This window comes from Phyllobates terribilis, unplaced genomic scaffold, assembly GCF_046119375.1.
Source record: "Phyllobates terribilis strain yellow unplaced genomic scaffold, ASM4611937v1 Scaffold_5__5_contigs__length_657084704, whole genome shotgun sequence".
NCBI lineage: Eukaryota > Metazoa > Chordata > Amphibia > Anura > Dendrobatidae > Phyllobates > Phyllobates terribilis.
Window position 1 is genome coordinate 377,590,089 of NW_027362765.1, and position 24,594 is coordinate 377,614,682.

The following is a 24,594-nucleotide window of genomic DNA, read 5'->3' on the forward strand; positions in this document are numbered from 1 at the left end:
TCAGAAATCCCGGCACTTCCAGCCTCGGCGGCTATCAATGGTCGTCTGAGGAAGGTTCTGCTGCCCTGAATACACTTGGGCAAATCATCAAGATCCGCTGCTGGCAGCTCCTGTGTAATCACCAACCAATGTCCTCCCTGATGTGCTTGTTGGATAAAAGTCCAGAAACGCTGCAGCCACAGGAGCACTTTCAGGTCACGCAGGCTGCTCACAGTAGCACAAGCAACATGCGGATTGGCGTTGTTTTGTTGAATTATGGCTCCTGGGATACTTTGGAAAAATGGCTACGTCACTGGTTCCATCAACAAATTAATGTATCACCAAGATGTTAGTGCACCTGGGATGGAGGAGACTCAGTAGCGTAGCTACCATGGGGAGGGGAAGAGGATAGCCAGGGGCCCCGCACTCAAAGGGGCCCACCCAGAGCTACGCTACCATTAACTGTATCAGCATGCACAACTCTGTAGTAGAGCAGGGTGACACGATCTCTCTGCACTACTGCTCTCTCTGTTCTGTAGACCACCATTATACAGCATGGGAGCTAAGGTGGGGGCCAGTACTTACTTTGGAGATTACTGTGGGGGCCATTATACAGTATGGGAGCTAATGCCGGGGCCATTATACAGTTTGAAGGTTAGTGTGAGGACTACTGTGGAAGCCATTATACAGTGTGGGGGCCATTATATAGTGTGGGTTCTACTGTGGGGGCCATTATACAGCATGAGGGCTTCTGTGGGGGTCATTATACTATGTTTTTGGGGATCAGTGGTCATATCATACTGTGTATAGCGGAGCTATGAGGACATTATACTCTGAAAAAAAGATTTGTGAGCCCACCATACTGTGTATAGAGGAGCTGTGGGCCCACCATATTGTGTATAGAGGAGCTGTGGGCCCACCATACTGTGTATTAAGGAGCTGTGGGCCCACCATACTGTGTATAGAGGAGCTGTGGGCCCACCATATTGTGTATAGAGGAGCTGTGTGACCACCATACTGTGTATTAAGGAGCTGTGGGCCCACCATACTGTGTATAGAGGAGCTGTGTGACCACCATACTGTGTATTAAGGAGCTGTGGGCCCACCATACTGTGTATAGAGGAGCTGTGTGACCACCATACTGTGTATAGTGGAGCTGTGGGCCCATTATACTGTGAATAGATTTGCTGTGGGCCCACCATACTGTGTATTAAGGAGCTGTGGGCCCATTATACTGTGAATAGAGGAGCTGTGGGTCCACCATACTGTGTATAGAGGAGCTGTGTGACCACCATACTGTGTATTAAGGAGCTGTGGGCCCACCATACTGTGTATAGAGGAGCTGTGTGACCACCATACTGTGTATAGTGGAGCTGTGGGCCCATTATACTGTGAATAGATTTGCTGTGGGTCCACCATACTGTGTATATGGGAGCTGTGGGCCCATTATACTGTGAATAGAGGAGCTGTGGGTCCACCATACTGTGGACAGGGGAGCAGTAAGGACATCATACTCTGTATAAGGGAGCTGTGGACCCACCATACTGTGTATAGAGGAGCTGTACATTGGCAGACTCAGTGGACATTATTTAATGTTAAGTGGACATTTAAGAAACATTATTGTTATAGGGGCACACAGGGTATTGTGGCCATCAAAAGGGCAAAATGTGGACACTGTTTTCTAGGGCATTTTCATAGGGCATTAATATTTTCTAGGGGGCAATTTTACCATCTAGAGAGCACAAAGTAGGTATTATTACTATGTATGGGGCAAATGGTGGCATTTCTATGTGGGGCACTAAGAGGAGCGCTGTTTTTGTGCCAAAGAGCAGTTGCAGTAATAGGGACACATACTGCAGAGGCTCAGTATTGGGGTATCAGCAGGATGAGGAGTTTGTGCAGGTTGGGAATAGATGGGGACGGGGCTGGAAATGTAAAGAGTCAAATGTGTCTTTGCTGTAATCTCTGCAGATGAGTTGTGGCTGGAAGAAGTCGTCATGTCGGTCTGGGCCAGAAGGAAAAGACATGATAAAATGAACGACTCCATCAGAAAGATCGTCAGCAGCAAGTCACTATATATATCCAAGGGGTAATGTTTCTCCTTGCGGAGAGTGACATTTTAAAGGGGTTGTCCACTACTATTAATAAATGGCCAATCTATTTTTATGTTGAAAAGAAGTGTCTTTGTAAATACCTTGCGTTGCTGTTACTGCCTGCGAGCGGCGCTATAGCTGGACAATCCCTTTAAGCATGTCAAGGTGAGGAGACTTTTAAGCCGCAATGCTCCTCTGGGAAATATGCAAATTGTCTCTTCAGAGAGGAAGAGAACTAGAACTCTAGTGCCACCTATAGGAAGTAGTAATCCTAAAAGTCAATAGCAATCCTAAATGTGGGCCATTAAAGATAAAAACGGGCCATCTCTTTTAAGGGAATATTATTTGGGTTCTTTGTATCCTTATAGCATTATATGCACGTATGCTGTCGGTATATGATCTGTATATGACAGTATTAATTTGGCACTATATGGCAACACTAAATAGGGTGAGACTAAGAGCCTAGACACAAAAGACAACACATCTATGGTATCATTAAAAAAATACTCTGAAAAAAAAACATTTATTTTTTTGGGGGCAATTTTTAAATGTTTGGCATTTCAGATTCTTTTTTATGACTATCATTTTGACATAATAGTGCTTTTTTTCCCACAAAATGTGATTTTTTTTTGGTGTAAACAGAGAAGAAAATACATATATACTGTACATATATTATAAACGCTTGTAATGTCACTAGGATGTGGGGAGTAAGCTTAATGGCTCATTACCTTTGAGAACAAAGGATAGGGCATGCTGAAATTCAACATGCCCAAGCCCTTCTTCTCCCAAGATATGCAAGTCCTTCTTTCTCCTCCTAGACTGATAATTAATTCTCAATTCAGGGTAAGATCTGTAAAATGATGTATTCAGTGAAGGTAGATTTTCCCATTACTGAAATAAGAGATGACAGTTGGTACTTTTAAAATTCTATGGTGGAAGAGGGAGGAGCTAGAGGAATACAGACATTCCACTGGCAAGCCTCCTGAAACAACAGTTACAGTTCTCCATGGAACTTTATAAGCACCAACTGTCACCTCTTATCTCAGTAATGGGAAAGTCTGTATTCACTGAAGACGCATTGTACCCATGAATTCAGAATATGGAGAAGAACGATCAGTGCAGGAGGCGAAAAAAGCAGCTTTCTCTGATAAGATCTATTACAGTTTCTTATTTTCATGTGTATTATTGATTTATATAAAAGAAAATTAAAAAGACGGCTACTCTTTAACACTTGCTGTGGTTTTGCCAAAGATGACTGCTAGATACACAGGGGCCTTTCTAGCAAACAGGGATCATTCAAAGTGGACAATCCCTTTAATATCAATATGTAATGTAGCTCTGCCTCTGAGATAAAGGAAGGGGCGAGATGTTTCTGCAGAATCGTGTGATAGAATAGCAAATATATAAAAATATCTTCTTGAATAAACTTTAAATAAATAAACTAGACGACAAGTTCTTGTTGGTCCTGATCATTTCTACCGGGAGGAAAAAGGCTCTCCATTCTTATAATACTATACATTACATGCAGTGAATCTGGTCCTGATGCATCCAGGGGCGCTCACAACATCTGCAGAATGATACAACTTTTTCCAAGAGTTCCATCATCTTATCTTTGGCAAAAAAAAAACCCAAAACCATTCCTGAGATGTCTCAGCCGCTATCAGTTCATGGTCTGATCGTGTTTGGAGCAGACGAGGTAAAGCATGGTGGACGTCTGCCATCCCCCTCGTGTTCCGTTTACTCCAGCGGATCCTGCGGCACCTTAACACCGGTCAGCTCCACGCTGTTGCGCTTCCTGGCAGGTTCTAGACGACTCTTTTTCTGAAATTCCTGGGCAATCTCTTCAAATGTCCGACCCTTTGTTTCAGGGACTTTGAAGAAAGTGAAGATGAAGAAGATGATCAAAAAGCCCATGAATATGAGGAAGACAAATGGTCCGCATCCTTTCTGTAGTATGGAAAGAGGAGGGTAGAGGAAGAGAAAAGAAAATTTATGAAGCTGAGAGAACGCGATTATGGAGCTCGTTCTTTAAAGAGGTTTTCCTCCAAGAGGTGAGACTTTCCATTGGGTCCTACCCTAAGACAAGTAACGGGCTGGACAACCCATGTTCAAAAAATCTATCCAGTAGAGAAAAGCAAAAAGATTTCCTGTACCCGACTCCGATCTCTGGTTTGTTGAAGTCGGGCTTCACTTCTTTGGTCAGCACGGCATCTCCTGGCACCTCTGTTGCTTCCATCTCATGATGTTGCTTGAGATCCCTCAACACAGAGACATCACATGGGTCATGGCAACCTGGAACATTAGAAGTGACCAAGGCGCCCAGGAGATGCCGGGCCGAGGATGCCGGCAAAAAAAGCGCAACTGGTTACAAGTGAACTAGACCAGAGGTCAGAACCGGGTAACGCAAAACTTTTTGGTCATCCCAACGATCTAGTCCTGTCCCAAGTGTGGACAAGCTATTGGATATGGTCCATCCACTCCTTGGCGAATAGCCCCTTCCACTATCTATACTACCTTTCCAACTCACCTGTGCGTAGGGAAACAACATGCCCACTAGAAAGTTTGCCGTCCAGTTGGAGCATCCAGATACAGCCATGGCTGCCGGCCGAGGACCTTGACTGAAGAGCTCAGCTACGATGAACCAAGGAATGGGTCCTGGGCCGATCTCAAACAAAGCCACAAACCCAAAGACTGCTGCTATGCTGACGTAACTCCATCCTATTACCTGGCCGTCGTTCTGGAACAACAGAAGGAAAAATAAAACCGTTATCGCTGTCATCTAAGGATCCCACTGCCTTCACCAGGAGGCATCACTATACTTGGATGGTGTTAGACTGGAATGCTTGGTATTATTACATGGGTACTGTCATTATAGCATCAGTTGGTAATATTATTTTGGGAAATATACAGAGATGGGATTTGGGAACTAGGATATTACAATTTAACCACTGTACGGTGGATTTATTTGCGCACTGTATGGCGGTATTAAGTAAGCACTTTATGGTGGAGTAGCAGTTCTTCGACAATCTTATAGCAATATTATGAATTTATGTATTAGCTATGTTATTGTATGTTTTTTTTTGTGCACTTCTTAGTGGTTTTAAGTAAGTACTATAGGGTGGTGTACAGTGATATTATGTATTTGTTAACCCTTTGGCATCGCAGACAGTTTTCACTTTTTTGCTTTGCATAACTTTTTACCATTTTACTATCGATACAGCCAAATTATTTTTTTTGCGGGACAAGGTGTCTTTTTTGTTGGCACCATTTGAGTGACCGTATAATGTAGCGCCAAACTTTTTTGCGGTATTCACTGTGCAGGTCAGCACTATAATGATGATACAGAATTTCTTTTTTTTTTATGTTTAATTACTTTTACAAGTTAGTTAAACTTAAAAATTTGGTTAGTATCGTTCGCCATCTTTTTGGCCCAAAACTTTGTTTTCTTGTCAGCAGAGATGTGTGAGGGATAACTCTTTCTAGGATGAGCTGCAGTTGTTATAGGTATTATTTTGTCCTACTTACTACTTTTTGATCAGTTTTTATTCCATTATTTGGGGGGATGTGAGGTCACTAAGAAGCATTGATTTTTTTTTTTGGGCTAGTCCCACCGTGGGACATAGAACATGGGATATATTGATCGCAAGTACAATATAGTGCAATATGTTTGCCTTAATTGGAGCATTAGGATAGCAAATACTTTCTCTGTTGCCTGTAATTAATTATTTTCCAATATGCAGTGAGTTCCCCCTGGTGGTGGCAGCAAGTAATGCAGCCTATCCCAAATTTTGCTGTTGGGCCCCATGACTTTGGTGTGGGCCCCAGATCTAAGGAGATAAATCACTAGGAGAGAATCATGGTCTTACGTTTAGTTTCAAGGAAATTGTCATAATTAGTGCAAACACTGCCATTCCACCAAGACCAACTAGGTGCAAAGTCCGACGTCCGGCACGTTCTACCACAAGGAGCTGGAAGAAATGAGAATATTATTAACATTTGCACATATATTGGTATATGAAGTAGTGAGGAGCAAATCTTCTGTAGTGAGAATTGGGAAATTTGCTCCAATTTGGTCAAAAAATTTGGCAGCAAATTTATTTTGATACAAATCGAATATAGATTATTTTGCTTTGATCTCCAGTCCCCAGATCATAATAAACATATGTGAAAACAAATTAAAAAAAATTATATTCACTTTGCCCTCACCTGTCTTCTTTGGTCCTGTCCCCAGTGTGGTCTGCACTGGGCCATCTTCGGCACCAAAGATGGCCCAGTGCAGACCACACTGGCGACCAGACCAAAGAAGACAAGTGAAGTCCGGGTGGATATTATTATTTTTATATTATTTACTCCCCTGACCCCTTTGAATCCAGCCAAAAGATGGATCAGCCGCCTTTTTGCTGAATTCAAGTGTCTCAAATCACAAAACGAGCAAAAAACGAATTTTGGCCAAGCCAATTTCTATGTGAAATTCAAAGTGAATTCAATGACTCTCAAAATGATTGGCTCATCTCTAATGTGGAGATATTACTAATATGATAAACTAAGCTCACACTGTAGTCCAATACTCACCGATACAACCGTAAAAACAGTATTTACCACACCGGCACCAATGGTTGCATAAACCGGATTTGGGACGCTTGCAGCCTTGAAGATATTCGTGGAATAGTAAAAGACCTGTAAAGAAAACCGATAGAGTCAATGAAAGGCTGATAATGACATAAAATGTAAAGAGAACAAAGGCTGAAAAAATAAGATTACTTACTGCATTAATGCCAGATAGCTGTTGCGAAAGCTGCAGAACGATGGCGATAATAATGGGCTGCCGGTACTGGCTGGAGCGGAACAGTTCTATAAAGGACACAGGTTTCTCCTGTGCCATGCGGTGACCTTCTTCCTTCATCTCTTCAATGTCAGAGGCCACGTCCAGAGTGCCCCGAAGTTTCTGAAGAACTAAAATCACATGTGAAGTCAGTCAGTATCAATAAAAGTAGTGACAAAGTTATTCCAAACTTTATTCAAGTGAATAAAATCCAAAAAGAGGGTTATCGTCAGAAGCTGAGAGGAATGGAGGCAAAAATTGGGCAATGGTGCCATCTGTTGCCAACTTCTTGGGGCAATATAAGTCTTTTTTTGTTTCTTTCTTCCAAGAAAAATAACTTTTTTATTGTTCCCTCCACACAGCCGTATGACAGCTTGTTTTTTTTGCGGGACAACTTGTAGCTGTGAATGACACCATTAATTTTACCATAAAATGTACTGAAAAACGGGAAAAAAAAATCAAATTTTTTAACTTAATTTGTTAAAAAAAAAAACAACAACTCCATTTGGTTTGTGTCGCCTTTTCCTGAGATCTGTAACTTTTTTTTAATATTTTGGGTAGATGGAGCGTGAGGGCTTGTTTTTTCTCACACCGAAGTGATGGTTTCATGGGTACCATTTTGGGGAACATGTGACGTTTTGCCTTTTGTTGCATTGTGTAGGGAGGTATTTAAAGGAAAGAAAAAACAATTCTGTCATTTCCATTATTTTCTCTTTACAGCATTCAACGTACTGGTTAATCGGTGATATTTTGATATAAAAAAAAATGCACAAAGCAGTGGTGCAGGACTACTACCATTACAACTACTGCTTATACTTCTACTACTGCTTATTTTTTATTATTATTATTATTATTATTATTATTATACTACCACTACAACTACTACTTCCTCTACTTCTATTATTACTACTTCTACTACAACTTAGTAATTATTATTATTATTATTATTATACTTCCACTACTACTAGTTCTTCCACCACTGCAACAAATATTATTATTATTATTATTATTATTATTATTATTCCACCACTACAGCTACTTATCCTACCATTACTATTACATATTCTTCTACTACTATCATTACAGCTACTACGTCCTCTGAAGCTACCATTACTACTTCTTTTTTTACTGTTTTTTTCTTGGCCCTGTCATCTACATTGAGGTCGTCTGACACATAGTAAGGTTTTAATATGATGGCGTTCATGCTTTTTTGATCAAAATCAGTGTTTACTAAGTATCCTATGTTATTTATATGCACTGTTACGATTTACTTTCTTTCTACAGGGTATATGTTCATTTTGTGTCTACTTCTGCTTTACATTTATATATATAATGATGGTAGGGTATGAGATATATTTTTTGTCTTTTGTAGGTTTTACTTCTTTTTGCTAGTGTGAACATGCTCCTATTTCTTGCATGTCTACCATCTTAGACCTCAGTTCACATTGCTTGGTTTCTTGTCTAGTTTGCATTCTGTGCAATTTAAGGGTGTGGCATCCCCTTTGTTGAGCTGATTAGTATATATGTAGCTTACCACGGGCCTAGGTGGTCTGGAGTTGGGACCCGGTCCTATTTGTCTACCCTTTTATATGCATTACTTCAACTTTGATATACAGTAAGGTTTTTAATATAGACAGTATAGGTACCGTCCCAATTTAGGGTCACCTTGCCGCTGGTGGGACGGCTTGTATACTTTTTTTGATCAAAAATAGTTCACTAAGTACCCTATATTTATTATGCAACTTTGCTTTACATTTATATATAATGATGTTAGGGTATGAGATATATTTTTTTGTCTTTTGTAGGTTTTGCTTCTTTTTGCTAGTGTGAACATGCTCCTATTTCTTGCATGTCTACCATCTTAGACCTCAGTTCACATTGCTTGGTTTTTTGTCTTGTTTGCATTCTGTGCAATTTAAGGGTGTGGCATCCCCTTTGTTGAGCTGATTAGTAAATATGTAGCTTACCACGGGCCTAGGTGGTCTGGAGTTGGGACCCGGTCCTATTTGTCTACCCTTTTATATGCATTACTTCAACTTTGATATACTGTAAGGTTTTTAATATAGACAGTGTAGGACCGTCCCAATTTAGGGTCACCTTGTCGCTGGTGGGACGGCTTGTATACTTTTTTTGATCAAAAATAGTTCACTAAGTACCCTATATTTATTATGCAACTTTGCTTTACATTTATATATAATGATGGTAGGGTATGAGATATATTTTTTGTCTTTTGTAGGTTTTGCTTCTTTTTTTTTTTGTACTATCACTACTACTACTTCTCCAACCACCATCACTTCTTTTACTACTACAACTACTTCGTCTACTTACCCTAATAATATTATTAACATTCTACCTCTTCTTCTTCTACTACTTCCACTATTACTACCTTCAATACTACTACAAACAACTGCTTCTTCCGAAGGCTACTTATTCTACCACTACTACTACTTCTACCATCATTACAGCTACTACTTCTTCTCATACTAGTCCAATACTATCTTTTTTACTACTACTTACACTTATACTACTGTGTATTGTTCCGCTACCACCATTACTTTTACTACTACTAATACCGCTATTAAACTTATATTACTTTGTATTCTTCTACACCATCACTACTAGTTGTTCCTCTACTAATACTCCACTATTACAATCATAGAATCATCATAGAATGTTAGAGTTGGAGGGGATCTCCAGGGTCCTAGTGTCCAACCCTCTGCTCAATGCTAAACCATCTCAGACAGATGTCTGTCCAGCGTCTGGAGACTTCCATTGAAGGGGAACTCACCACCTCTCGTGGCCGCCTGTTCCACTCATTGATCACCCTCACTGTCCAAAAGTTTTTTCTAATATCAATCTGTTTATTAGTCCTTCTCCTACCACCAGCAGAAGTCTCCTGATACTCACTGGTCTCAGCTTGTTCATGCTCCTTCTTTACAATCAGTAGATATCGGGGGCTCTCCGGGCAGAACGGCAGCAGCCCGCACTGAAGGACCGACAGGAGAACTGTGAGCCCCAGTAAAAGAGGCCAGAAGGTGGTCGACCCCAGGATCACTTCCAGCCCGAAAATCTAAACCAGAGGATACAAAGACCAGTCAGGATGTGAGATACTTAGTAGACGATGCAATCTCATTAATCCATGTCCTATATTATGGGCACACCTTTAGTCTAATGCGTATGGGGGCCTTTAGAGGTGAGGTGGGGTCCTGAAGGGTAAATCAGACTTCTCACCACCATAAATCTTACTACTAATTGTATAACACAGTTATTAGATTACGGTATGGACAGAGGCCATGCTATTTGGGCATTATATGGCGGTATTTATACGCTACAGAATAATAATGAAGAATTATATATTGGTCCCCATGGGCGGTGCCATCAGATGACACAAAGGTCTAACATAATACTAGGCATCCACTGTAATTAAGCTAGGGATGGATTATGGCTTGAAACGCATGGGAAGTATTTTACATGTGATATACTAGGTGTATTATGGAGATGCTCAGTATTCTTGTGAAATGTCTATATGACCAATTGGTTGGAAGCCAACTCCTGGCATCGCAACTGATCATCTGATTGAGGGTGCTGCAGAGGGCTGGAAGCGGCACAGCTCCATCTATGGGGTTGTGGCCATGAATAGTACTGCAGGCTCTTTTTCATTCACTTATGCATGCAGTACCATTTATGGCCACTACAAAAAGAACAGCGCTGTGCCTCTTCAGGTGCACTAAAGCACCTCCAATCAGTTGATCAGATGGGTTCTCTTTAAGACTAGGATATACACCGATCTTATGCAAATCAGGTCAGCAACATTAATGCCCCTTTAGGTGAAAGATTTAATGCATCCTCATGACAACCAACCTGCGCTATCAATATTCCCACTACGATGCCAAGCTGGTTCAGGGTGCCCAGAGCGCCTCGGTAAGCAGTCGGTGCCAGCTCCCCAATATACATAGGTACGAGACCGGTGCAGAACCCAGAAAATATTCCAATGATGAATCTTCCAATAATGAGCATCTCAAAGGACCAAGCAATCTTCGAGAGAGCCATTAATGCTCCCCCCACTAGGGCGGCGATATTGACCAACAGCATTGAATTCCTCCTGGTAAAGAGAATGTGATCAGATCGATCGACGGCTTCAAAATGATCTGGAGTCAATCATGTTATTCTGCATGAAATCGGAGTCAATTCACACTAAAATATGTCACAAATGCGTTGTCATCCACTAGAACCTTATTGTGATATTATGACTGAGGATTGCATAACTTGGTCCCGAAACGCGCGGCAATTAAGTGGAACTGGAGCGGATTGTGTAATTAGGCCAGAAGAGTGATTTTATCAGCCCCAGAATGTGTTGCAATCTAGTAAAGTGGCACAGGTCACGTCCATAGCCTGAAAAACCGGCCAGTGTGCCGCCCGAAACGCGCTTCAATCAACTGTAAGTATTTTATATAAAAAAGTGTTTATTGCAAAATTATGCAAGTCGCTAATGGGTTATTCCCAAAATAACAAGTTATCCCCTATCCATAGGATGAGTGATAGCTCGCGAATCTCTGAGGGTCCGACTAACTGGGTCTATAGAACCCTGAGAGCCAGGCTCTGCTGCCCCTTCTGGAAGGAAGCAGCGGCGCACATGCTTCATCTCTGATCCATTTACTGTGTATGCGACTGCTGGAAATAGTTGGACGCTGTACTTTTCTTTTCTCCAGTAGCCTCATCAACCATGAATGGAGCAGAGGCCGAGCATGCGCGGCTCAGCTCATCCGGTTCAGGGTTCCAAAGGTCCTGGTATCACTGAAGGATCCTAAGTTATCTCATATCTTATGTTCTTATGTATTTTTGGGAATAATCCTTTATTAAACTAAGTTTCAACCCTTTTATTTTTCAAGATATCTGCTTGTTTTTAGTGAATTCTGGACAATTTGCTCCACAAAACTGTACACATTTGCCCTGCACCATATTTATTTAGTGGTTTAGACAATTTTTCAACTTTGCCCGACAAGGCGCGTGATAGAAAGGATTGTGGCTTGAACCAATGTGTGCTGACAGTGACAGTATGCCCGCTCTTACCTCCCAAATCGGTTTGCAAAATATCCAACAGAAAGAGATCCAAACATCCCCCCGACGGAGAAGATAGCTACGGAGAGGGACCACAGTGAGGTGAGCATGCCCTCCGACATCGGCGTCCGGTAGCGATGGATGTACGTGGCTTTATAGAAGGCTTTGATGATCTATAAAAAAAAATAAGAAACAATCCCTTTTTAGAAAGACAGAAGGATAAAATCATCTATTCGAGCAAAAATCATAGAATCTCAGTTACATCTTTCTTTTTGACAAATGACAGTAGCTTGCATACTATCAACGTGGTGAACGTCATCAACTATCAACATCATCAACTATCAACGTCATCAACTATCAACGTGGTGAATGTCATCAACTATCAACGTCAACAACTATCAACATTAACGTCATCAACTATTACTGTCATCAACTATCAACGTCAACGTCATCGTGCTAACGCTTTCCAGTATTCTATAATTTCTTAATTTTTCTTATTTGAAAAAAACTGAACATTAGACGATATAGCATTGGATGAAGCGTGAGAGAAAGCAGCCATATACGTACAGCGTCACCTAAAGTATAATTAGATATTGCTGCCATACTGTACAAATAAATAATGGCAGAAACAACACAGCATACACAATTAATACCAACATACCCAGTGCAATTAAATATTTCATTACACATAAAAAGCTAATATATAATGTGCACAGAAAGAAAGTCTTCAGGTGCAATATACATACTATATAGGTTGTACATATAAATAATAAAAATAATACTACTATATAGTGCAGATAAATTATACTGCAACATACCATTTATATATTACACTATATGTTCATACACTACCGTTCAAAAGTTTGGGGTCATTTAGAAATGTCATTATTTTTGAAAAGAAAAGCACATTTTTTTTCAATGAAGCTAACATTAAATGAATCAGAAATCCACTCTATACATTGTTAATGTGGTAAATGACTATTCTAGTTGCAAACATCTTGTTTTTTTTGCAATATCTACATAGGTGTATAGACGCCCATTTCCAACAACCACCACTCCAGTGTTTTAATGGTACATTGTGTTTGGTGTGTAAGAAGGCTAATGGATGTTTAGAAAACCCTTGCACAAGTATGTTAGCCCAGCTGAAAACAGTTTGGCTGATTTGAGAAGCTATAAAATTGACCTTCCTTTGAGCTAGTTGAGAATCTGGAGCATTACATTTGTTTGATCTATCAAACTCTCAAAATGGCCAGAAAAAGAGAACTTTCATGTGAAACTCGACAGTGTATTCTTGTTCTTAGAAATGAAGGCTATTCCATACGAGAAGTTGCCAAGAAACTGAAGATTTCCTACACCGGTGTGTACTACTCCCTTCAGAGGAGAGCACAAACAGGCTCTAACCAGAGTAGAGAGAGAAGTGGGCAGCCCCGCTGCACAACTGAGCAACAAGACAAGTACATTAGAGTCTATAGTGTGAGAAATCGACGCCTCACAGCTCCTCAACTGGCAGCTTCATTAAATAGTACACGCAAAACGCCAGTGTCAACGTCTACAGTGAAGAGGCGACTCCGGGATGCTGGCCTTCAGGGCAAAGTGGCAAAGAAAAAGCCATATCTGAGACTAGCTAATAAAAGGAAAAGATTAATATGGGCAAAAGAACACAGACATTGGACAGAGGAAGATTGGAAAAAAGTTTTATGGACAGACGAATCAAAGTTTGAGGTGTTTGGATCACACAGAAGAACATTTGTGAGACGCAGAACAACTGAAAAGATGCTGGAAGAGTGCCTGACGCCATCTGTCAAGCATGGTGGAGGTAATGTGATGGTCCGGGGTTGCTTTGGTGCTGGTAAAGTAGGAGATTTGTACAAGGTAAATGGGATTTTGAATAAGGAAGGCTAACACTCCATTTTGCAATGCTATGCCATACCCTGTGGACAGCGCTTGATTGGAGCCAATTTCATCCTACAACAGGACAATGACCCAAAGCACACCTCCAAATTATGCATGAACTATTTAGGGAAGAAGCAGGCAGCTGGTATTCTATCTGTAATGGAGTGGCCAGCGAAGTCACCAGATCTCAACCCCATTGAGCTGTTGTGGGAGCAGCTTGACCGTATGGTACGCAAAATGTGCCCATCAAGCCAATCAAACTTGTGTGAGGGGCTCCAGGAAGCATGGGGGGAAATTTCTCAAGATTACCTCAGCAAATTAACAGCTAGAATGCCAAAGGTCTGCAATGCTGGAATTGCTGCAAAGGAGCATTCTGTGACGAAAGCAAAGTGTGAAGGAGAAAATTATTCTTTCAAATAAAAATCATTATTTCTAACCTTGTCAATGTCTGGACTATATTTTCGATTAATTTTGCAACTCATTTGATAAATAAAAGTATGAGTTTTCATGGCAAACAGAAAATTGTCTGGGTGACCCCAAACTTTTGAACGGTAGTGTATATAATTGTGCTACACTGTACAAAATAAAAAGTAACACATACAGTGCAATAGACATGTATATGTTAAAGTTGTCGATTTCATGTTCAAACCCAATTCCAAAAAAGTTGGACCGCTGTGTAAAATGTAAAGAAACCAATAAGGCAAGGATCTGGAAATCTCTTATTGCGATATGTTATTCAGAACATAGGCCAGAGATAATGAAGTTGAGATAAAGAAGTTGGGATAAAGACATAAAGAAGTTGCAAGTTGGTCATTTTTCCATTTTATTTGAAAAAATTAAATCATTTACAAATTGGTGACAGCAACACATCTCAAAAAAGTCGGGACAGAGATAGTAAAAGGCTAGAAAAGTAAATGGTATTAAGGAAAAACAGTCAGAAGGTCAATTTATAAGTAATTCACATGACTGTATACAAAGTGCATGGTAGAGAGGCAGAGTCTCCAAGAAGCAAAGATGGTCGGAGGTCACCAGTCTGTAAATGACTGGGTCTAAAAATTGTGGAACAATTTCAGAAACATTTTCCAAAATTGCAAAGACTTTTCGATATCCTCCATCTACAGGACATAATATCATAAAAAGATTTAGAGATTGTGGAGAAATCCATGTCCACGAAGGAAAAGGTCAACTGTCAGTACTAGATGCTTGTGATCTCCGGGCCCTCAGGTGGCTCTGCATTAAATACAGGCATGATACAGTCATGCAAATCACTGCACGGGGCTCAGTAATATGTCTGGAACTCGTCTGAACACAGTTCTCCGTGCAATCCACAAATGCAAGTGACAACTCCATCATGTAAATAAGAAGCCAAATATCAGCACAATCCAGAAACGCTGCTGTCTTCTCGGGGTCAAAGCTCATTTATAATGGACTGAGGCAAAATGGAAAACTGTTCTGTGGTTGCATAAATCGAAATGTGAATTTCTTTATGGAAACCACGGACGCCATGTCCTCCGAGCTCAGGAGGAGAGGGACCGTCCAGCTTGTTATCAAGGAGAGGGACCATCCAGCTTGTTATCAAGGAGAGGGACCATCCAGCTTGTTATCAAGGAGAGGGACCATCCAGCTTGCTCTCAAGGAGAGGGACCATCCAGCTTGTTATCAGGGAGAGGGACCATCCAGCTTGTTATCAGGGAGAGGGACCATCCAGCTTCTTATCAGGGAGAGGGACCATCCAGCTTGTTATCAGGGAAAGGGACCATCCAGCTTGTTATCAAGGAGAGAGGTCATCCAGTTTATCAGGGAGACGGACCATCCAGCTTGTTATCAGGGAGAGGGACAATCCAGCTTGTTATCAGGGAGAGGGACCATCCAGCTTGTTATCAAGGAGAGGGACCATCCAGCTTGTTATCGAGAAGCGGGACCATCCCGCTTCAGTGCACAGTTCTGCATCTCTGATGGTTGGAGGGCATTAGTGCAAGACAATGCTAAACCACATATTGCATCGATCACAACATCACGGCAGACCAGAAGAAGAGTTTGGCGGATGATCCGGCTGCTTAAAGACCAGACCTTTCACCAATAAAAAACATTTGGCGTATTATGAGACTAAAGACTCCAAACTGTGGAGCAGCGAGATTCTGACATCAGACAAGAAGGGGACAACATTCCTCTCTCAAAACTCCAGCAATTGTCTCCTCACTTCTCCGACGTGTACAGACTGTTGTAAAAAGAAGAGGTAATGCTACATAATAGTAGACATTGGAGAATGGAATCATATTTTAATGCCGTAATGCTTAAAGGCCCTAGGGCACAAATATCCAATACTGACCGTCGTCCTTGTCTCTTTGTGCACATTGATTTCTCCAGAATCCCTGAATCTTTTGATGATATTATGTCCTGTAGTTGGTGGATATTCAAAGTCTTTGCAATTTTATGTTGAATATTTTTCTGAAATTGCTCCATAGATTGGTGAACGAACCTTTGACCATCTTTGCTTCTGGGAGACTCTGCCTCTCTAACATGCTCTTTTTATACACAGTCATGTGACTTAGATGAAAATTGACCCTCCGGCTGTTTTTCATTATTACCGTTTAGTTTTCCAGCTTTTTGTTGACCCGATCGCAACTTTTCTGAGACGCATCGCTGCCATCAATTTCTACTTGAGTTAATTTTTTTCATATGAAATGCAAAAATGTCCAACGTTTCCCTTCTGATCTGTTCTATGTTCTGCTCTGAAAGAAGTATGGCAATAAGAGATTTCCGAATCATTGCATTCTTATTTTCTTTACATTTTATACAGAAAGCCAACTGTTTTGGAATTGAGGATGCATAAAAATCTCCCAGCATACAGCAGTGTCTCATTGTAAAATCAAATGTATGGAATAATGTAGTATATAATTTCATTCCTTTTTTGTGGTGTGCTGACATATAGCAGCCACATGAAGACTAACAGAAAGCCCTCTTGGTCTCTGTTAGGTTAATGCAGCCCTATAGATTCGCTTATTGTGTATGTCGGGAGTTTTTCTTGTTAAATGGAAGTTATTGCCATGATACGAACGTACACACGGATATATACGTCAAACAAACATATATAGACGTTACACATAGATATAATACACACAGTACACATAGTACAAACATACATATTACACACATACACTATACACATAGTGCATTCATACATAATGCACACAGTGCAAACATTTATACAATATATATATATATATATATACACAAAGAATACACACAATATACACATTGCACATATACTGTATAAACAATATAGACATAATAAATACAAATACAATAACACACTACACATACAGTATACACAATATACAGTTCATCATAACCCACGCTTGACTGCAAAAGACCTTCAGAAAGATTTAGGCGACTGGAGTTGTGGTACATTGTTCTACTGTTCAGAGACTCCTGCACAAATATAGTCTTCATGGCCGAGTCATCAGAAGAAAACCTCTCCTGCATCCTCACCATAAAATTCAGTGTTAGGCTATGTGCCCACGATGCAGAAATGAAGCAGAAAATTTCTGCAGCATTTCTGCATCTCCCTGGCAGAAAAAACGCATGCGGATTGTGAATGCGTTTTTCCTGCAGAATACATGCGGAATACATGCGGGTTCACATGTGTTTCCGCATGCAGATTGACAAGCGCTTTCCAGGCGATAGCATCACTTGGAAAGTGCTTGACAACTAGGTCACACTGTATAAATCCATGCAAACAGCAAACAGCATGGATTTATACAGTGTGAACCGTAAAAATTAAAACAAATAAAGCTATACTCACCCCCGAGGCCCCGGCGTGGCTGCAGCGCTCGTTCCTGTCTGGTTCCCGGCTGCCGGCATATCGCGAGACAGAGCGGTGAAGGGCCTGCGGTCACATGACTGTGACGTCACCGCAGGTCCTCAAGCGATGCCGGCATTCAGAGAGAAGCCGTCGGACAGGTGAATATAAACTTTATTTGTTATTTTATTCTTTTTTTACAGGTACAATGGTACCCAGGTCTGGATGAGAGTCTCCTCTCCTCCAGAACTGGGTACCATCCGCACATAGAGACGCATAGAAGCCGCTTGTAAAAATGTACAGTCGCGGTTTCTGTGCGTCTCAATGCAAGTCAATGGCGGGAGTTGCGCTGCACTTCCGCAAAATGAAATGACATGCTGCGGATTTTTGTACGCAGCATAAACGCTGCGGAAAAATCCGCAGCATGTGCATAGAACATGCAGAATCCCCTTGGGGACCATGGGGTGCGGATTACCTAGCGTTTAACAAGCGTTTCCGCTGCGGAAATTCCGCAGCATAAACGCTTGAAAAACGCTACGTGGGCACCCAGCCTCAGAAGTGCAAAAGAACACCTAAACAAGCCTGATGTATTTTGGAAACAAGTCCCGAGGACCGATGAGGTTAAAATAGAACTCTTTGGCCACAATGATCAAAGGCGTATGTGTGGAGAAAAATGGACACAGAATTTCAGGAAAAGAACATCTCGCCAACCATTAAGCATGGTGGTGAATCAATCATGGTTTGGGGTTATGTTGCAGCCAATAGCAGGGGGAACATTTCACAGGTAGAGGGAAGAATTGATTCAATGAAATTTCAACAAATTCTTGATGCAAACATAACACCATCTGTAAGAAAGCAGAAGATGAAAAGAGGATGGCTTCTACAAATGTATAATGATCCTAAACACACGTCAAAATCCACAATAGACGACCTCAAAAGGCACAAACTGAAGGTTTTACAATGGCCCTCACAGTCCCCTGATCGGAACATGATTGAAAATCTGTGGCTAGACCTCAAAGTAACAGTGCATGCAAGACGCCCCAGGAATCTCACAAAACGGGAAGAATTCTCCAAGGAAGAATGGACGAAAATCCCTCAAACAAGAATTGGAAGACTCTTGTCTGTAAAACGTTTACAAGCTGTTGAGAGGATGATAGGAGTTATACTTCACCCAAGACTACGATGTAAGACACAGATGAAGTTATTCTTCCCTTATCTGGACATTTGGACTGACGCCCAGAAATTAGATTGTAACTTGTTTTTAGCTGTCTCAGCAACCTTCTACTGCTATGAATTATCACTTTTCTGCTTATGAAACTTTCTTATCAACATTCCACTGTTATGAATCATCATTTCACTGCTTGTGAAACAAAGGCATTTTACTGCGCATGTGTGACAAAAAAACTATGATTATTAGTATAAATAAAGGGACAGCACCTATAGAGGCAGACGCGCTCAGGGGCTTCCCAGTACTTGATTATACACTACGTGTCTGTGTATTTCTTGTTACGGGGATACCCCGACTCCAACAAGGACCCTCCATGGCTGAATGATCCTAACAATTCCTGGCGCCCGAACAGGGACCCGAGGTCTGCGTATTCCTTCAAGTTCATCGACCGGCACGAGTAACCGCTGAGATTGGGACATCGGAACAGCAGATGACAAACCTGGCCAGGTAAGAGACACTGTTAGTTCTCTTACATCTGCTCTGCGATAGTCCGTAAATTTCATGCATATCTTGTGTTGGGATTGAGGAACTAGTAGAGAAGGATACCTATAGCTCGGGTCATTCATGTATATACTGTAGGATCTGCCGAAGGAGAGGTCAGAGAAGGTTATGAAACGGATGGTATGAAAGAGATGTGGATGTCGGGAATAGCCTCATAAGCCGCACTAAGGTAGATGACATAAGTATTACGGAGATTGCCTAACTGAGTCATAAGGTTGTGTCCTTTCGGGGAAACCTTCGCTCACGCTTAACTCCCGAACCTTTGTCCTCCTTTTTGACGGATAAGAGATTGACAGAATGAGCCCATGGAAGTAATGATAATACTCCAGGGACACGATATATAATGGAGACTGTATGGTTCATTTTATGTATTGTTGGTCTTGCCCTTGTTGCCATATATATATGTGTTAGAATTACTCTACACTTCAGACAAAACGGTCCAGAGAAACCGTTTCAGATACTGGCTCCTTAGGACAGAATAGGTAACGAGGAAAGGTAAAATATAGAATATATTTTATCTAACCCAAAAAGCCTCCTAAGGTAGGAATAGTCAGGAAAAATGGGCAACAAACAGACTAAGACCACAAATGATGAACAAGATGTCTATACAATCGTGAAAGAAAGGTGTGGTGTAGAAGCAACTAAGAATTTAGGGAAAGTTTGCAAAACTTTTCAGGTAGCAAGGCATGACAGGTTCAACAGGAAACTATGGGAGGACATTGGATTAGAGAATGCAGGAAAAAAGCCAGGGATATAGAAGATGGTACCTATGTCCCAAGAGAATCACAAGAAAAGACAGTACAGGCTTCTGCTCCTGCAGCAAGCGAGTGACTAGACGTGATGCAAACCACTTTGACTGGAAGGCGCCCAATAATTCAGGTAAAAGTAGCAGGAAAACAATGCCCTTTTCTAATAGATACCGGAGCAACTTCCTCCGTCCTCAATGAAGACGCCTTACCAAATGCTGATTGTTTATCAGATGATGTAACCTATACCGAAGGGTATGATGGAGCAATCAGGCCACTCCCATATAGTATTCCCCTTGAAACAAAGATAGGATCTAAAATATTTTTATCTAAATTTCTTTTTGTCAAAGGGGCACCTACTTGTCTTCTAGGTACAGACCTATTAAAGCAGACAGAAATGAATATCCAATTTTTGGAGGATGGTAGAGTCCAAATTTTGGTGCCTGATGACCAAGAGTCTCTAGAAAACATTGTAAAAGTCCAAGCCTTAGAGGATGAGAAAGATCCTGCCCCTACCCAAATTATTTTAGATCTTTCTGAGGTACCAGAAAAATTATGGGCACAACATGACACCGATGTAGGACTAATGCCAATAGCTCCTGTAAAAGTCACTCCTGTTCCAGGTGTGACACTACCCCAATTAAGACAGTATCCTATTAGTGCCCAACAAGAACACGCCATAGGAGAACAGATAAAAGATTATCTAAAAACTGGAGTACTGATAGAAGTAAAGTCACCAGCCAATACACCGTTGTACCCCGTAAAAAAGAAATCTACTGAGGGGTCAGCTGCTAGATACCGGATGGTACATGATTTAAGAGAGATAAATAAAATTTTGGAACCTATTACTCCTGTTGTGCCAAATCCACACACGTTGCTATCACAGATCCCAGCAACAGCACGAGTATTTTCTGTCATAGACTTATCAAATGCATTTTTTTCAGTACCATTACACCCAGACTGTTACAAACTGTTTGCATTTACATTTAAGAATAGACAATTAGCATGGACAAGATTACCACAGGGTATGATACATTCACCTACCTTGTACTCAGAAGCTATGAGATCAGTTCTTCAAAATTTCAAACCTACGGATGAGGTTGTAATTCTTCAATATGTTGATGACCTATTATTATGTGCCCCTGCTCAAGAGTCCGCAAACAGCAACACAATAAGATTGTTAATATTTCTAGCAGACATGGGCTGTAAAGTTAACAAGAAAAAAGTACAACTTTGTATGACTACGGTAGTATTTCTAGGACACTGCATTTCACAAGGTATTCGGCACCTCACCGCCGACAGACTAAAAATCATTAGAGATCTTGTTCCTCCCAAGAACTACAAAACATTAAGAGCATTTTTGGGAATAGTATCACACTGCAGACAATGGGTTATACATGCTAGTCAGCTTATGCAACCTCTATATGATTGTTTAAAAATCGAGCCTTTTCAGTTAACTGAATCAGCGCTCATAGCCTTTCAAGACCTCAAGAAAGGTCTCATGTCAGCCCCGGCCTTGGGAATCCCAGACTACGCCAAACCATTCCAATTAATGGCTGCGGAAATGTCTAATCATGCTACAGGAGTACTAACACAGAAACATGAAAATAAACAAAGACCTGTCGCATACTATTCTGCTCAATTAGATAATGTTACCAAAGCTGCACCATCATGTGTCAGAGTAGTAGCAGCTGTCTCTCTTTTGGTAGAAAAAGCCTCAGAAATAGTACTAGACCATGCCCTAATAGTACAAACTACACATGATGTACATGGCATACTGAATCAGGTATTGCCAAAACACATTTCAATGGCTAGACATCTTAGATTACAATGCTCCTTACTAATGCCACCAAACCTCACTTTTCGCCGCATATTGTCTCTAAATTTAGCCACTCTGTTACCACTAGAGACAAAGGGGGGAGTGGAAGGAGGTCAGGAAGACGAAGATGAAAATTTTTTACAATACCACGAACAAGACAATATAATACATGATTGCTTACAGTGTATAGAACAAGAAACACAAGGGCTACCTAATGTACAGGACACCCCTCTTGACAATCCAGACATTCTAGATATGCATATGGTATTGTACATGATTTTGGATGTATATGGAGAGCTAGAGGTTACATGACAGCTTCAGGTCAACCAGTAAAACATGGACAGATGATTAGACAAATCCTAGAATCAGCTGCCTCAACCAAACAAGTAGCAGTAATAAAAGTACCTGCACATGTAAGACTCGACACCGAGATAGCTAGGGGTAATGACCGAGCCGACAAGGCTGCTAAGCGAGCTGCAGTAAAACCTCTGACAACTGACCACACTATTAGTGCAGTATCAGAATTTGACTTAATTACACGGCTCAAAGAAGCCCACCAGCAGGTGAGTAGAGAAGAAAAAGAAGAGTGGCAGAAACAGGGGGCAGAAGAAAAAGAAGGACTATGGAGAAAAGGAGATGAGCTTTGTCTCCCCCGAGCGTGGTACCCTGTTGTGGTCAGTGAAGCCCACGGACCTACACATGTGTCTGCAAACGGTATGATACAGAGGGTCAGACAGAAGTGGTTAGCCCCAGGGTTCGGCCAGGTAGCTCGAGCAAAATGTGGTTCTTGTGAAATCTGTTTAGCCCACAATCCAGGACAGACTGTTAAGACCCCCCAGAAGCACCATGTAAGACCACTATATCCGTTCCAGAGACTTCAGATCGATTACATCCAGATGCCTAAGCATGGACACTATGAGTATGTACTGGTATGTGTGGACATGTTTTCGGGGTGGCCAGAGGCTTATCCAGTTCATACAGCCACGGCTAAAGTCACTGCAGTAAAAATAGCACATGAACTGGTACCCCGTTATGGTATCCCAGAAGTGATCGAGTCAGATAGAGGTACACATTTTACTGGAGAGATCTTTCAGAATGTAATGAAAATGTTGTGTATAAAAAGTGAACTACACACCCCTTACCACCCACAGAGTTCTGGTAAGGTTGAGAGAATGAATGGAACACTTAAGTTAAAAATACAGAAAGCCATGGCAGAAACACAGAAACCATGGACTGAGTGTCTCCCAATAGCATTGTATTCAGTCAGAAACACCCCCCAGGGAAAGAGCAAACTCACCCCCCATGAAATATTGTTTGGTAGAGTTGCCAATACAGGATTGTATTTCCCACAGACTTTAATGTTAGAAACTGAAAGCTTAACTGCTTATGTACAAAATTTATGTAAGCATGTGTCTAAAATACACTCTTTAGTGTTCTCTTCCATTCCAGATCCTGATTCCATTGAGGGAACGCACAAGCTGCAACCAGGAGACGAAGTTTACGTAAAAAGACATAACAGAAGAACGCTAGAACCCAGATTTGAGGGTCCATATCAGGTGTTATTGACAACTCCAACTGCAGTAAAATTGGAAGGAAAATCAGCATGGGTACATGCAAGCCATTGCAAAAAGAAATAGTGGTGATTGTACTTGTGTTAGCTATAACGATAGATCAGGGAGACCTGTGGGATAAACTAAGTTCCCCAAAACCTGCAGATAATAAATTTATAAAACATCATGAGACATTGGTAAACGGGCTGCTCGATGGCGGACAGAAAATAGCAGACTGTTGGATTTGTACGCATTCTCCAATATCAGCCACGAGCATACCCTTCCTGGCCGTACCCATGACCCCTGAGGAAGTGTTTACATGGACTAATTGCTCAGACAAATTAGCAAATAACCAAACCGTTAATTCTAGATTATGGAACACTACTGTTGCCATCCCAGTTGTGGGGTGGGTGGGATTTCCCTGGTGGCAAGGTAATATGACCGGAAAAATAAACAACTTACAATATTTAGCGTTTAAAGGAGGTGTATGGGTTCCTAGAAATAAGACGGGACTAACAGACTTAGGGTTAATTCCTACAGAAAATATACAACTCAGTTTTAGTAGCACAGTATCTTCTTCTCAACCTTTTAAACCTGATATAGTAGAAAAATACATACACAATAATGGTTGGAAATATTCACAATTATTCCCCGATGGAAACAATGATACATGTTCAAAGATACCAGGTAATATATTTTGTAATGAGTCAAGTGCATATGACCCAGGTACACCGACTTGTGAAAATCCAGATGCAGGATACTGTAGTCCATTAGGTCAAAAACCCCCTTGGTGTATAGTTCAGAATGTATCTAAATTTTTAGATTTGGTACATAGGTTGGTGCTCCAACACTCTGCAATATGGGATCTGCCTGAAGGAACCTTCTGGATTTGTGGAAATGGAGCATATAAATGGCTCCCAGTAGGAATAAAAGGTACATGTACTCTAGGACGCTTAACACCGGCCACATTTATAGTTCAGAATCAGCAGGTAGATATGCAAGCAGTACCTAAACACACACTATACAAAAGAGCAGCCGACAACTCGCCTAGACCTTCAGGTAGGCCACATGTGGTCCAAATGGGAATTCCTAATAAAATATTC

The 24,594-nt window shown here is 41.1% G+C and overlaps 1 protein-coding gene across 1 annotated transcript in view; it reads right to left on the reverse strand.

The window, feature by feature from the left end:
• Window positions 1-2,637: 2,637 nt before the first annotated feature.
• LOC141273240 (solute carrier family 2, facilitated glucose transporter member 3-like) overlaps window positions 2,638-24,594 on the reverse strand; it is a 44,771-nt gene continuing 22,814 nt past the window's right edge. Inside the window, exons 3-10 of the mRNA XM_073684811.1 lie at window positions 11,965-12,125; window positions 10,756-10,996; window positions 9,802-9,964; window positions 6,838-7,025; window positions 6,645-6,749; window positions 5,939-6,040; window positions 4,600-4,809; window positions 2,638-4,019 (exon numbers count right to left, since the gene is read on the reverse strand). Coding sequence (XP_073540912.1) covers window positions 3,810-4,019; window positions 4,600-4,809; window positions 5,939-6,040; window positions 6,645-6,749; window positions 6,838-7,025; window positions 9,802-9,964; window positions 10,756-10,996; window positions 11,965-12,125 — 1,380 coding nt within the window. The 3' untranslated portion in view covers window positions 2,638-3,809. The remainder of the gene's footprint in view (window positions 4,020-4,599; window positions 4,810-5,938; window positions 6,041-6,644; window positions 6,750-6,837; window positions 7,026-9,801; window positions 9,965-10,755; window positions 10,997-11,964; window positions 12,126-24,594) is intronic.